Below are 14,323 nucleotides of genomic sequence, written 5' to 3'. Positions count from 1 at the left end.
GTGCAGTGTGTCCCTGCCTGGGGGTGGCTGAGTGTGGTGCCCGCCTGAGCCGCAGCACTGCCACAATCCAGGTTGCAGCCTGGGGATCCCAGCACAGCTGCTGGACAAATGCAGCTCCATCTGCAGTTCCCCATGGCCACCCCGAGGGCAAGACCGTCCCTCACCCCGCAACCAGCAGCCCAGGCACAGTGCCCAGGGCCAGGCCTGACCCCCCAGGCGGTGCTCCCTCCCCCCACTTACACTAAAGCTATCAGGCAGAAGGCAAACCCCTGCGCGGTCCAGCAGCCACGGCTCAGGCCAAGGCCCTGCCAGGACTGTCCCACCCCAACCCCCAAGGCAGGCAGAGCCAGCGGGGGCAGAGGGGAAGAGCAACTCTTTAATGGCCATGCAGTGGCAGGATGGGCTGTTTAACAGTCACACAGCAGGAGCTCCCCCTGAGGGCCTTGGCCCGATCCTGCTCCTGGCCGCCCAGCAGCAAGCCATAGCTCGGCAATGCCTCGGTGCACAACGGGAGGGCAATGGGAAGCTGCCTGGTGCCAGGTCCCTGTCCAGCTCGTCATCAGGTGGCTGCCCACCAGGCCCATTGCCCCGGAGGTGGCGTGGTCGGATGGGGCTAGGGCCAGTCGCTGTAGGGCAGCCGGAAGGGGTACAAGGCCATGTAACGGGAGTCGTGCCACAGCAGCTTCTCCTCCAGGAAGGCAAGTGTGTCCAGGGTGAGCACCAGCGTCTCGTGCTTGAGCATGCTGTACACGTTGAGCCCTGAAGAGGAGCCGGGGGGGGGGGGGTTGTCAAGCCCGGCCCAGGGTGAATGGTGCAGAGCAGCCTGGCACCCCCATTCATGGGGCACAAGTGTGTGCTTCACCTCACCTACCAGACCTCCTCCCACTCTGGCTAGGCAGCACTGTTGTGTGCTGAGATACAGCCACCATGCCCCACCCCAGAAGCAGGTGCATCTCTGCACCGGGTGAGAGATCCTTGTACGAGCAGCCTCTGCGCTCCACCCCAGAGCTCACTGCATCTCAGTGCCTGAGGGGATTCTCTCTCCACCCCAACTAGGATGGAGCGCACAGGGGGCCAGGGAGGACGGGTGCTTGCTGTGCAGCAGGTGTGGGCTGAGGTAAGGCCCAGGCGTAGGAACACCCCTTACAAAGCAGGATGCCACCAGGAACGCAGGCACTGTGGTGCTGAGTGTGCAGCCCAGCCTGGGCCCCCAGCCAGCTCCCGTCCCAGCACTCACCGAGGGCTGGCACCAGGGTGATGGTTTTCAGGCTGTCTGCTGCCTTCAGGATGTTCGTTGGCAGCTTGTTGCTGGAATGGAGGCAGAGGAGGAATTATGAGCTCAGCCTCAGGTGCCAAGCTCAGCCAGGGGCATTGGTATGGGGCAGCAAGGACACTGGGCCCACACCCCTAGAGAAAGGCTGGGAGCAGCGCCCCTTGGGTCCAGTCTGAGCACCTCTTGCTCAGCAGGAGGTGCTCTTCCCATGGCCCCCCCCCACCCACTACTCCCTCTCCTGCCAGGCCCTCGATCACCCCCTCTGCAGGGCATTGGGGTTTACGGTTCCCCATCTCTCCCCCGCCCGCCCCCACTCACACGTCAACAATGAGCACGGACTGGCCCCAGTGCCTGTATCGTGCCAGGTCGGCCAGGTACTGGGGGTCAGAGGTCGGCAAGTCCAGGCTGTCCACAATGTGCAGGTTGTCCTGCAAACACAACGTACGTTTGGGACCTTTCAGCTGCTTTGCCCCAAGCCAACGGCCCTGACTCCTTCCAAGATAGCCGAGACCCACCCTCCGCTGAACTCGGTAGGGCCCAGGAAGGGCTCAACCCTTCCCCCTGCTAGCTGCCAAGAGGCAAGAGCCCCGCATCTGGCTGAGTGAGATCCTGGGGACCCAAGCCTGCCCCGCTTCAATATGAAAGGGAGCCAAGTGACTACACACATACACCAGGGTCAGGGCAAGAGCCGGGGGACAGACCCAGGAGTCCCAGCTCCTAGGCCGTCTCCCCGTGACCTAGTCTAGCCCCGCAGCTGGGGACAGAACCCAGGAGTCCAGGTCCTTACCCACCGTTCCACCCGCAATCCCATAGCTGGGGACAGAACCCCAGAGTCTGGGGTCCCTAGCCCCCTCAACCCCAGTCTAGCCCAATCCCATAGCTGGGGACAGACCTCCAGATTCTGGGGTCCCTAGCCCCCTCAACCCCAGTCTAGCCCAATCCCATAGCTGGGGACAGACCTCCAGATTCTGGGGTCCCTAGCCCCCTCAACCCAGTCTAGCCCAATCCCATAGCTGGGGACAGAACCCCAGAGTCTGGGGTCCCTAGCCACCTCTAGCCCAGTCTAGCCCAATCCCAGAGCTGGGGACAGAGCCTCCAGAGTCTGGCATTGCGTGGGCCACGCCGGCGAGCCCCTTACACCAGCAGTCCCATGCTGGCTACCTGCATCAGCTTGGCCGTCAGCGCCACCTTGAGGCCCAAGACGCGCACTTTCATGGGCAGCATGTAGTAGTAGCTGGTGGGGCCCCTGGGGCCGTGGCTGATGCCGCCTGGAAGGGGAGGAAGCAGGAGGTCAAGCCGGACAGACAGCAGGTGCCTCACACACAGGGCACGGTGGGCTCTGGTTACACCCTGGGCAGCCTCCACGTTCCCACACTGCACCGCACCGAACTCCCTTCCAGGAAGTCCAGCCCCGCTGTGTGCCCCCTGCCTGAGCCACATGCCGTGGGGAAGAACCCCCAGACATGTGCCACATGGCCCCAGCTGCTCCCCGAGCCACGGAGACAGGAGCAGAGGGAGAGTCACCTCTCCCCACTCCCCGCCCATCCCACGCCGGGGCCGGAACACACGAGGGCCAGGAGCCACTCACCGCCCCGCCAGAGGGGTGAGCGAATGCTGCCGTGCCGGGCCCGGCCTCCACCCTTCTGCGGCCAGGGCTTCTTGCCACCACCGCGCACTTCCGCCCGCGTCTTCACCTTGGCGTAGCTCTGAAAGGAGAGCGCGAGTCAGAGCGGGCCCGGCAAGCAAGAGCAGGGCGCGTGTGCCTGGCCCAGCTCTCCCCGCTCCATGGGCACGGGGAAGGACTCACCCAACGGCTTGGACACGGGGCTACAATCCCAAAGCCTGAGCTCCTAGTCCTGCCCCCATCTCCCACCTCTAACCATTAGACCCTGCTCCCTCCCAGAGCTGGGAACAGCACCCAACCGTCAGCAGCTTTGTGCACTCTCCCTCCCCCCGCCTGGCCCACACTCACTATCCTCTTGTAGTTCCTCTGCCAGACCACCACTGCATGCAGGATGTCCACCCTGCAGAGGGAAGCCAGAGAGGAGGGATTACAACCTGCTGAGCAGTGCAGGCATGTGCTGAAACCACAGTGTGGACGCGTCTGGGCAGGGGACAGAACCGCAGCTTCCCCACACAGGGCAGCAAACGCCCCAGGGTGCGGGATTTGTCAATGCTCTGGGCTGGAATTAGCCCCGGGGACAGGATCCCTGTGTTTAGCCCATCCCAAGCCAGCCCATCACACCCCCGCCCCAGGCCATTTTAGACTCTGCCTCCCCCAGAGAAGGACCCTACATCCCATTCCCTGCCCCATTTCCCTGTGCTGGGGCTCACCTGCAGCTGGTGACCCATAGAAGGTCCCACATCCCCTTGCCCATCCCCACTCCTTTCCCGGAGCCAGCCAAGCCCCATCTCACTCAGCCAAAGGTTGGCTTTGGTAAGAGCAGCAATGGTAACAACATTCTCACATGCTCCCCGGCTCATTTCCTCTTAGCCTGCCTGCTCCCCGGGCCATACCGGGGCATTACTGCAAAGACGTCTGGATGCAGGTCTGCCAGGCCCAGGCGTGTGTCATCGTGGTGCCTCAGGGACTCCACCCAGGCCTGCACGGCTATACGGTGAGAGGGGATTGGAACGCCACATTCCCGCAGGACAGGTGTGCTGGAGCTCACCAGGGGCCACTTTTCTAGGAGGCACAAACAGAAGAGATCTGAGCAGCCACGAGCGAACCCCAGCAACCTGGGCCAGAAATGCCCAGCCCACCATTAGTCCCTGGTGGGCAACAGTCACAGTCCAGCCTGGTTGAAACCGACTGCACCTGAAGACCACACACAAGTCGCTGTGCTAGAGCGGACAGCAGATGCCAGGTACTCATCTGCAGGAGAACCACAAACAGCTGCATAATCCAGCTCAGCCAGCCAGACACCAACACGCACACAGCAAAGCAGACAACAGCGTGAGAGCCCAAACCTGCCTCTCTGGTCACAAGCAGGTGAGGGCCATCAAACACCCCCAAGAGCAACAGTGTGCCTGCAGCAGTGACCAGGCAGCAGCTGGAGCTAACGGCGAGGGCACAGGAGAGAGACACGGAGACCTTCTCCCACCGCTGCCCCGCTGGGTGACCTGGGACGAGCCCCTCCCGCTCGCCGCACCCCTTGGGCTCCCCTCCTGCTTGTGTCGATTTAGACCGGGGTAGTCAACAGGTGACCAGAAGGCCAAAGCTGGACTGCCGGACGCTTCTGGGTGCACCTGACATCTTCTCTCTCCTCCTTCCCTTTTGCTTTTATTATTATTTTCTCTGGAGTCTGGACCTTGACCAGAACTAACGAACTGCCCCTGCTGGACCGTGAGCTCCTGGGGCCGGGGAACGGCTCTCACCCGTCAGGTGGCGCGCAGCACGCCCGGGGCCCGAACCTCGGTCAGGGGCCTGAGCGGTGCCCAGCTTCTCCGGCGCCCTGACCCGCAGCTGGGTCCCCGGGCGCTACCGTGACCGAGGTAAGAGACCCACACGGGGCAGCTGGGGGTGGGAGGGCGCTCCCCGGGGGGGGCCATCCCGCTGCTCCTTTCCGCCGCCGGCCGCGCCCCAGCCGGCACGTGCGGCCCCTGCCCGGAGCTCCCCGCCCACCCGGGCGGCCGTTTCACGCCGGCCCCAGGCGGGCGGCCCCGGCCCAGCACCGGACTCACCTGCCGGCGCTGCCGCCGCGCGCGGGGAGCTGGCGGGGGGCTCGGGAGGCCGCAGGTGGCCGGACAGGGCGGACACGGCCTGGGGGGAGAGCGGGGGGTTAGCACGTGGCACGGCCGCGGCCCCCCCGGCGCGGAGCAGCGCCGCCTGCGGCGGGGCGGGGCCCGGAGAGCGGGGGCGGGCCCGGCCCGGCCCAACAGCCCCGCGGTTCCCGCCCCCCGGCGCCCTCACCCTGGCGGCCGCGCCCCGCCCCCACAGCCGGCTCCCGGCCCGGATCATGGCGGCCCGGCCCCGGGAAGCGCCTCCTGCCACGCGAGCGGCGCCACAGAGCCGCTTCCGGCGCGCGCGGATGACGCAGCGAAGGGGCGGGGCGTTTCGGGGGAGGGCTGGGAGGCACTTCCGGGGGAGGGGAGCGATGCGCCGGGGGGCCGGTTGGACGTGGGCCTGGCCGAGCTCTGCGTGTAGCGCGCGGCGCGGCGCGGCGCGGCGGGGGGGTCGGTTCCCGGCCCGTTCCTTTGTGCGGCGCCTGCGGGACGTTCGCAGGGAAGGCCCCGTCTTAGAGGCGGGTGTCGCGACTGTCGCGATACGGAGCTGAGCCCGGGCGGGGGAAGTTCCCGGCCCGTTCCTTTGTGCGGCGCCTGCGGGACGTTCGCAGGGAAGGCCCCGTTTTAGAGGCGGGTGTCGCGAATGTCGCGATACGGAGCTGAGCCCCGGGCTCGTGGCGCGCCGGGTGAGACGCGGCCAGCCGCGTGCTGGGGCCGCGAGGTGTCTTCGCCCGCCTCGTGCTGCAGCTCCGGGCTCCTGCTCTGCTCCGCCCTTACCCCGGCGCTGTCCCCTACCCGCCCCCCCTGGTGCCAAGGTCTAGCGCCCAACCCCGGGCACGGTCGGGGTTCGCTGCGGGTCCAGAGAGCAGACTGGACCCTGGGTGTGATAGGCTGTCGGGGGTGAATAGCGAGTCTCCCGCGTTACTGAGCCGTGCGGCTGTGTTCCCACCTGCCACGGGTGGGGAGAGTTTCACAGAACCCGAGGGCTGGATGGGACCTCGGGAGGTCATCAAGTCCCAGGCCCTGTCCCAAGCAGGACCAACCCCACCAAGTCATCCCAGCCAGGACCTTGTCCAGCCGGGAGGTAAAAAGCTCGAGGGATGGAGATTCCACCACCTCTCTAGGCAGCGCACTCCAGTGCTGCACCCACCCACCCACCCGGGGAAACAGTTTTTCCTAATATCCAACCTACACTTCCTGCTTTGTAACTTGAGACCGTTGCTCCTTGTTCTGCCATCTGACACCACTGAGAACAGCCTCTCTCCATCCTCTTTAGAGCCCCCCGCAGGAAGTTGAAGCCTGCTATCAAATCGCCCCTTACTCTTATGCAAATTAAATAAGCCCCTCAGCTTCTCCTCATAGGTCATATGCTCCAGCCCCCTAATAATTTTCCTTGGCCTGCCTGAACCTGTATCCACATCCTTTCTATACTAGGGGGCCCACGAGTGGACACAATACTCCAGATGAGGCCTGACCAGCGCCAAATAGAGGGGAATAATAACATTTCTAGATCTGCTGGAAATGCTCCTCCTAATATACTCCAATATGCTGTTAGTCTTCTTGGTTACAAGGGCACACTGCCTCATCCACTGTAATCCCCAGGTCCTTTTCTGCTCCTCTGCTACTTAGCCAGTCAGTCCCCAGCCTGTAACAACGCTTGGGGTTCTTCTGTCCCAAGTGCAGGATGCTGCACTTCTTCTGAGAACAGTAGCGGCCTCAGAACTGATCCATGGGGCACCCCACTTGAAACCGACAGCCAACCAGACACTGAGCCATTGACCACTACCCATTGGGCTCATCTGTCAAGCCAGCTTTCTATCCATCTTACAGTTCATGTATCCAATCCATATTTCCTTGAGCTTGGAGGTGGAAGGAAGAATGTTGTGGGAGACCGTATCAAAAGCTTTGCTGAAGTCAAGGTATATCACATCCGCTGACTTCCCCATGTCCACAAAGACTGTCACCTCATCATAGAAGCTAATCAGATTGGTGAGGCATGACTTGCCCTTGGTGAATCCATGTTGATTACTCTTGATCACCTTCCCCTCTTCCAAGCGCTTCAAAACGAAGTCCTTGAGGCTCTCCATGATTTTTCCAGGGACTGAGGTAAGGCTGATGAGTCAATGGTTCCCTGGATTGTCCTTCTTTCCTTTTTCAAAGATGGGCACTACATTTGCCTTTTTCTAATCATCCAGGACCTCTCCCGATCTCCACAAGTTTTCAAAGGTGGTGGCCAAAGGCTCTGCAATGACATTTGCCAATTCCCTCTGTACCCTTGGATGTGTTAAATTCAGACCCATGGATTTGTGTGCATCTAGCTTTTCTAAATAGCTCTTAACCCATTCTTTCCCGTCTGAGGGCTGCCCACCTCATTTCCATACTGCACCGCCTAGTGCCATAATCTGGGAGCTGACCTTGTTCATGAAGATGGAGGCAGAAAAAGCATTGAGTACTTCAGCCTTTCCGACATCATCTGTCACCAGGTTACCTCCCTCATCCAGTAATGGCCCCACACCCGCCCTGATCACCCCCTTTATTTTTAACACGTCTGTAGAAACCCTTCTTGTTACCCTTCATATCCCTTGCCAGCTGCAGTTCCAATTGTGCTTTTGCCTTCCTGATTACTGTCTGGCAATCTCCAGCCATAGGTTTATACTCCTCCGCATTCATCTGTCCAAGTTTCCTCTTATATGCATCCCTTTTAGAGCTTAAGTTCAACAAGGATTTGCCCAGTAAGCCAAGCTGGTTGCCTTTCATATTTGCCTTTCTTACTGTGCATTGGGATGGTTTGTTCCTGTGCCTTCAATAAGGTTTCTTTAAAATGCTGCCAGTTCTCCTGAACTCCCTTCCCCTTCATATGAGCTTCCCAGGGGGTCCTGCCCACCAGTTCTCTCAGGGAGCCGAAGTCCGCTCTTCTGAAATCAAGGGTCTATATTTACCACTCACCTTCCTTCCTTTGTCTTGTCACAATACTGAATCCACCATCTCACGAACATTGCAGCCCACGCTGCCACCCACTTCTGTGTCTCCTACTAGGTCTTCCCTCTTTGGCCGTGTCTACACTAACCCCAAACTTCGACATGGCCATGTCGAAGTTTACTAATGAGGCACTGAAATGCATATTCAGCGCTTCATTAGCATGCGGGCGGCAGCGGCACTTCAGAATTGATGCGCTTAGCCGCCACGCGGCTCGTCCCGACGGGGCTCCTTTTCGAAAGGACTCCGCCTACTTCGAAGTCTCCTTATTCCCATGAGCTGATGGGAATAAGGGGACTTCGAAGTAGGCGGGGTCCTTTCGAAAAGGAGCCCCATCGGGACGAGCCACGCAGCAGTGAGGCGCATCAATTTCAAAGTACCGCTGCCGCCCTCATGCTAATGAAGCGCTGAATATGCATTTCAGCACCTCATTAGTAAACTTCGACATGGCCATTTGCATGGTGTGATGGAGTGGGGGATACCTGCGTGTGTGTGAGTGGCTCACAGAGGGTGTGGGGCTCCTGCTGAGGGTAACCCTGAGGACCAGGTAACACCTTTGTACTGCAGACAAAGGAGGAGGTGGAGCCTCAGGGGTTTGAATTGGAACTGGGAGTTGGAAGCAGTGAGTCTGGGCTGGGGGAGAGTGAGACAAAGGAGGGGGCCACCTCTCCTCAACATGGATTGGACTGGCTGTCTCTGCCTGCTGTACTGACTCCTCTGTACGATGCTGTGTCCTGTCGGCTAATAAACCCGCTGTTCTCCTGCTGAGTGAGAGACTCTCCTGCCTGCGGACAGGGTGCAGAGCTTGGGGGACCCCAGAACCCCATCACACATGGCCATTTCGAAGTTTGGGGTTAGTGTAGATGTAGCCTTTGTGAGCAGCAGGTCGAGATGTTCACGGCTGCTGGTCAGTTCCATCAGCACTTGGATCATGAAGTAGTTGCTGACGTTCTCCAAAAACTTCCTAGGTTGTCTGTGTGCTGCTGTATTGGTCTCCCAGCAGAAGTTAGGGTGATTAAATTTCCTCATGAGAGCGAGGGCCTGTGATCTGGAAGCTTCTCTTAGTTGTCTGAAGAAATCCTGGTCTACCTTGTCTACCTGATCTGGTGGTCTATAGCAGACACCAACACAACACCACCTTTGTTTCTTCCACCACAGAGCTTAACCGAAAGACTCGCAACTGGCTTTTCTCCTACCTTACACTAGAGTGCTGTATACTGAAGTTTCCCTGCAGGCCAGAGATGGGGCTCCCCCAGCAGTGGGTAGCAATTCAGCCCTGGAAATGCAGGTAACCCCATTCTGCTGGTCTGATTTCCTGGGGGAAGACTGATGCTCCAGAGCACTAATCGTTGATACCCGGCTCTCCCCTCGCCTGTCTGCCAGCGCCAAGGGTCCGTATTGTTAACAGCTGGGTGCCGCTTGGAAAGGGGTTGCAGCTAACCTGCAGCAGGGCACGCCTAATCCAGACTAGTTCTCCCCTGGCCGGCTCCACTGCGCCGGTTTCCTTCCCCTGCGAGAGCCAGGGACACTGATCTGGAGAGGAGCACAGCTCCTAGTCAGTGCTGTAGTGCTGGGCCAGAAGGGGGCACTTGAGCCATCTGATTAACGGGCTGGTGGCGCAGCGGTGGCATGAGAAGCATCTGAGCTCTTGAAGCAGAGGCCCTCCCTGCCTGCCTGTGCCAGAGTGCGGGCAGGGACCCTGGAGCATTTGCCAGACGCGGCCAGGGCTGGCTGTGGCCTGACTGGATTTTACTATGAGCAGGGGAACGTCACTGCGACCGCTGTCCCGTCACGCAGCCCGTCCATGGTGCTTAGACATGTGTAGCATTTGTACGAGTCCTGGCTCTGGGCTCTGATCTGAAAGGTTAGTTTCTGGGAGACCCCAGCGGGAGGCGTGGCACTGGGCGAAACAGTGCTTGGCCCTAATCCACCTTGGAAGGGATGGGGCTTTGGGTGTTTTGTCTGGAAGGTGGCCAAGGGCAGAATGCCCAAAAAAAGGACTTGGACAGGTGATCTGATTATGTGGCTGGCTCCATTTCGGATGTGCTCCCAGATTGGGAGAGCAATGGATTTCCACGTACATGGGACAGTGGATAAAGAGGACCCTGAGGTTTCCCTCTTTTGTCTTCAGTCCTTGATCCAGCTCGTCACTTCCAGAAAACCTCTGCTATGAACGGAGCCCGCAAGGATCTCTGACCCGTCCTATCAAAGGATGTGCTCCAGCGACTTTTAAGATAATAGCCTATTCCATCTGCTGCAGCCTGTACCAAGCACTTTGTGACTGACCTATGTAATTTGATTGATTTAACAATCTCACTCTCACTCTATTCTTTTTTTCCTTTTATTACTAACCCTTTAGATGTTTGATGCTAAAGGATTGGCGCAGCTGCTCTGTGGGGTCAGATCTGAAGTACACGTGGACCTGGGCTGTGGCTGCTCCTTTGGGGCAGGAGGAACCTTCGTGGATTTGGTGTGATGGTTTTCAGAACCTCTCACCTGTGTGCGGAGGGGACGGGCTGTGGCACACAGGAGGCTGGAGTGTCTGAGGGATTAGCTGGAGTCACTTCTTCCCAGCCAGTGTGGCAACACAGGTGCGGTGTGAGGCAGGTTTGGTGCTGTGCAGCAGAAGACCACCAGCCTAGAGCTGCCAGTAGCCCTGTTTCCAGCAAATTGCCCTGGTTTGGCCCCCTAGCTGTGCCTGGAGAAGCCTCCAGTGTTATACTGGGCCTAGCCGAGGATCAGGCTCCTGTGATGGGGTTCTGGGGTTCCCCAAGCTCTGCACCCCGGCCGTAGGCAGGAGAGTCTCTTACTTAGCAGGAAAACAGCAGGTTTATTAGCCGACAGGACACAGCATTGTAAAGAGGAGTCAGTACAGCAGGCAGAGACAACCAGTTTCATCCATGTTGGGGAGAGGAGGCCTTATTGCCAGCGGCCATAATCAAGGTCAGCAGTTTGACGAGGCAAATGGGATGCATGGAGGGAGCCTGGCGAGGCCGTGCAGCAAACCAGACACTGCCTGACAAGGAAGTGATCTCAGCCCCAGACTGGAGAGGGAGAAGGAAAGTATCAGCCACTGCAGGTTCCACCAGCTTCTTCGCTGCTGGTTGCTGTCGGAGACCAGGTGGTCATCAGCTGATCGGAGATGGGTGTGCGGCACGCCAGGAGCTGCGGAACTCACGGCTGCAGGACAGCACCAGCCATAGGACGCCCCAAGTCAGTCGAGCTTCTCAAGGAACTGCCCGTCTGGTTTTTAACGCTCCCTGTGTTGGAGGACACCCCCCGGGGGAGGAGCCAGTCTGCGTCTGTCAAGTCAGCTCCTCTCCCAGCCTCTCCCAGCTGCTCCCAAACAGCCGGCCAATACCCGCCACGTTTAACGCATGTCCCTCAGAAGTTGATACCCTGCCAAGGATTGCAAAGCAGAGTCACACGGGACCCAGCCAGACGTAGCAGAAATGGGGACCTCGTTGAAGAACAGCTTCTTATTAAATAATTCCTAACGACACCAGTGCGGTTTCCTCTTCCGCAATAAACTGTACGTAACCTCCATGTGAACTTGCTCTATCAGATAATTATAATGATCTGGGACTGGACAAAGCCCTGGGGAACAGCTCTAGTCTGTCGAGATTATGATTATGATTATGATTATGATTACGATTTGTTCAGTGTTTATATAGCAAAGGTGCAGAGAGGCCAATGGGCTTAGAACGAACCGTGCCTGGCACTGCAGGGCTGCCAAAGACAAGATCAGGGCCCCCTCAGGCTCTGCCCAGGGAGCTAGAAATGGCATATTTGCCCCAATGAGCGTCAAGGGGACAGGAGAGGCCGTAGGCGGAGGCTGAGCTAAGTCAGTGTGAGGCAGGTGATAAAGTGCGGGTGAGGAGGAGAGCTCAGGCGACACAGGGCTCTGCTGGTGCCATGACACCAGGAATCAGTCACTGAGCTTAAGGTTGGGAAAGGGCTGGTGTTGGCTGCACCGGTCTGCTCTCCTGCAGAGCACCACCCCGAAGTGCTCCCTGCGAGTCCTGCAGCCAGCCCTGAGCCTCTGCCCAAAGTAACGGCACCCGGCCTCCGTGAAGAGACTGAGCAACGAGTGGGGAGGCCGCCCCGCCCCAGCCGAGGTGAGTTACTCGAGGTGGGAGAGAGTGGGCGTGTGGGCATTTTATTCCCCTGGTTGAGGTGCAGGTTTTCTCCTGTCCTGTAGTAACCCCAGGTGAGTGCCTCAGTTTCCCTAGGCACACCATCAGTGCAAAGCTGGTGATGGGGCGGTTGGTGTGATGGTGTCTCACGCAGACGTAGGCAATGGCCCTCCATGGCCTTTGTAACCAGGGCAACCAGGTGACCCCCTTTCTTCCCCGAGGGAGGGGCCTGGCTGGTTGAATGGGAACCAGGCGCTGGGGTGGGGCAGTCTGGTCTGACCGGAGAGGGGGGAAGGGGGCCAGGGCCCGGCTCAGGGACCCCTCTGAGCCCCTCTCCCCAGGATGGGTGGTACTGGCGGCTTCTGGGCCCTGCGCTGCCCAGTCTGTTCTGCGCTGTGTCCCTGTCGCCCCCTAACCCGCCTGTTCCCCCTGCAGAGCGAGAGCCGCGTCTGGCTGTGGGGGGGGGCAGGGCCTGGGGACCCCCCAGCTCTGTGACACAGAGGTGGTTCACTTTTCGCACTCCTCGCACGTGCAGGGGCGCCTGCCTGAGTTGCAGCACTGCACGTTTCTCATTGGGAGTGTTACGGCAGCGCCGAGGACCCCAGTTCTAGGTTGGGCCCTACAGCGCCGGATGCCGTATGGACATGGACACAGATCGCCCCAGGCAGGCAGGCAGCACACGAGGACCATGGGCACCGCCGCCTGGCGTGACAGGCTGTGGGTACAGCTGCCGGCAGCCTGACCCTGACGGGGGCTCTCGGAAGGCTTTGCAGGAGCTGTGGGGCTGCGTCTGGGGGCTCCTCCCCAGCGGAGGGCAGCAGGTTTGGAAATGGCCCAGTGGGTGCTGGAGGCTGGATGGGGGCCAGGGGAGTCCTGGGGGGCCAGGGCCTTGCAGCAAAGCCAAGCTGCTCCCGTTTGACGCCTAGAGAGGAGCCGGAGGAGAGCTGCAGACGCGGCGCGACGCGGACGCAGCAGCAGCTGGGCGAATGGCCGTGGCAGCCGGGGTGGGCAGGGCTGGCCGCAGAGCTGAGCTGCTGGGAGAGTTGTGTGCGTGTGGCAGGATGGGACAGGCCCTACCCCAGAGCCACTGTGCTGGAGAACCAAGGAGAGTGGGAATGAGCGTCCCCCGTGCACTGCGCGCGGGGGCAGCCGCTTGGGAGGGAGCCCGATGCTGCCCAGCCGAGGAGCAGAGCGCTCCCGCCAGGCTGTGTTTCTGCTGAGGGCGCAGGTTCACACGCCGGGGTGCGCACACACCCCTTCCCCACGCGGCAGGAAAAGGCCAGGGGCCGTTGGGCTGGGCAGGGCTCTGGCCCCTGCCGTGGGGACACCCCGGGTGCAGCCTGGGCAGTGGTGTCAGTGTTGGCCGCCCCCAGCCATAAGGACAAGGCAGCAGCGCGGGGGAGCTGAGCTGTGTCTTGTGTTGTGCTGGAGCTGAGCCCTTTGTCACATCCCCCAGCAGCAGCTGCACCCAGGCAGGACATGGGACCAGGGCCAGCGTGCGGGGCTGGGCCTGCTTCACAGGGCTTGGCTCGGGCCTGCGGCTGGCTCAGCTGCCCATGCGGGGTGAGGGCCGTCCCCGCCACATGGCTGGGAAGGGTTGGCTGGCCGGTTCCCACTGGGTCTGGCTGCGAGTGCAGCGCAGTGGCTGGCTGGGCTGGGAGTGTGCAGGCAGCTAATTTTGGCCAGGCTGTTTGGGAGAAAGCTGCAGGCCGAGATTCACAAGCTGTGGCTCCCCCCTCCCTCTCCTGGCTGGGCTGGGCTCGCCGCCGGCCACAGGGCTGCTTCTGCCGCGCTCTCTAGGCTGGCTGGTGGAGGGGTCCTCAGAGCGCACCCAGCTGTGGGGAGACAGGTCCCATCCGTGCTGGTTGCTGCCTCTGGTGCCCTGCCCGCTCCTGGCCCAGCAGTTTGTACCCCAGAGGCCGAGCGGCTGCCTGGCCCAGGGTCAAAGGGCGAGGCAGAAGTCAGCTCTGCTGCAGGCTGGGGCAGGGCTTCCCGACGGGGACCCTGCCTTGCTGTGGCCTTCACCGGGCCTGAGACAGCACAACCGGCCGGGAGCCTGGCTCCGAGCTCTGCGTACAGCCAGCTCCTCTTCCAGTGAGCCCCTGCAGGCGCTGAGGGGCCAGCCCACCTCCAGGAGAGCAGCTGTGTCAGGCATCTGCAGCGAGAAGCCCAGGACTACCCACCCCACAGCGGCCCACACCCCTGGGCCAGA

At 60.7% G+C, this 14,323-nt stretch overlaps 1 protein-coding gene and 1 long non-coding RNA gene across 2 annotated transcripts; one reads left to right on the top strand and one right to left on the bottom strand.

The window, feature by feature from the left end:
- Window positions 1-362: 362 nt before the first annotated feature.
- MRPL4 (mitochondrial ribosomal protein L4) lies at window positions 363-5,300 on the bottom strand. The gene is made up of 9 exons (XM_074979905.1): window positions 5,187-5,300; window positions 4,958-5,036; window positions 3,791-3,959; window positions 3,246-3,297; window positions 2,862-2,979; window positions 2,435-2,541; window positions 1,592-1,701; window positions 1,238-1,308; window positions 363-759 (listed from the first exon to the last, which is right to left on the bottom strand). The coding sequence occupies exons 1-9, from the start codon at window positions 5,232-5,234 to the stop codon at window positions 614-616; spliced, it is 900 nt and encodes a 299-aa protein (XP_074836006.1). The 5' UTR covers window positions 5,235-5,300; the 3' UTR covers window positions 363-613.
- On the top strand, window positions 3,971-11,565 carry LOC142003181 (uncharacterized). Its single transcript, XR_012642792.1, has 3 exons — window positions 3,971-4,768; window positions 9,134-9,263; window positions 10,335-11,565. It is a non-coding gene; the product is annotated as an uncharacterized LOC142003181 (long non-coding RNA).
- The last annotated feature ends 2,758 nt before the right edge of the window (window positions 11,566-14,323 follow it).

Source organism: Carettochelys insculpta, chromosome 29 (genome assembly GCF_033958435.1).
Source record: "Carettochelys insculpta isolate YL-2023 chromosome 29, ASM3395843v1, whole genome shotgun sequence".
NCBI lineage: Eukaryota > Metazoa > Chordata > Testudines > Carettochelyidae > Carettochelys > Carettochelys insculpta.
The sequence above is the reverse complement of the archived record's forward strand: the minus strand, read 5'-3'. Positions and strand labels throughout refer to the sequence as shown.

Coding starts and splice junctions, on each gene's coding strand:
- MRPL4 (XM_074979905.1), bottom strand. CDS start 5,234: ATGATCCGGGCCGGGAGCCGGCTGTGGGGGCGGGGCGCGGCCGCCAGG. Junction 2,980..3,245: donor AGAGGAACTACAAGAGGATA/GTGAGTGTGGGC, acceptor CTCTCCTTTCAG/AGCTACGCCAAGGTGAAGAC. Junction 1,309..1,591: donor TCCGTGCTCATTGTTGACGT/GTGAGTGGGGGC, acceptor CCTCCATTCCAG/CAACAAGCTGCCAACGAACA.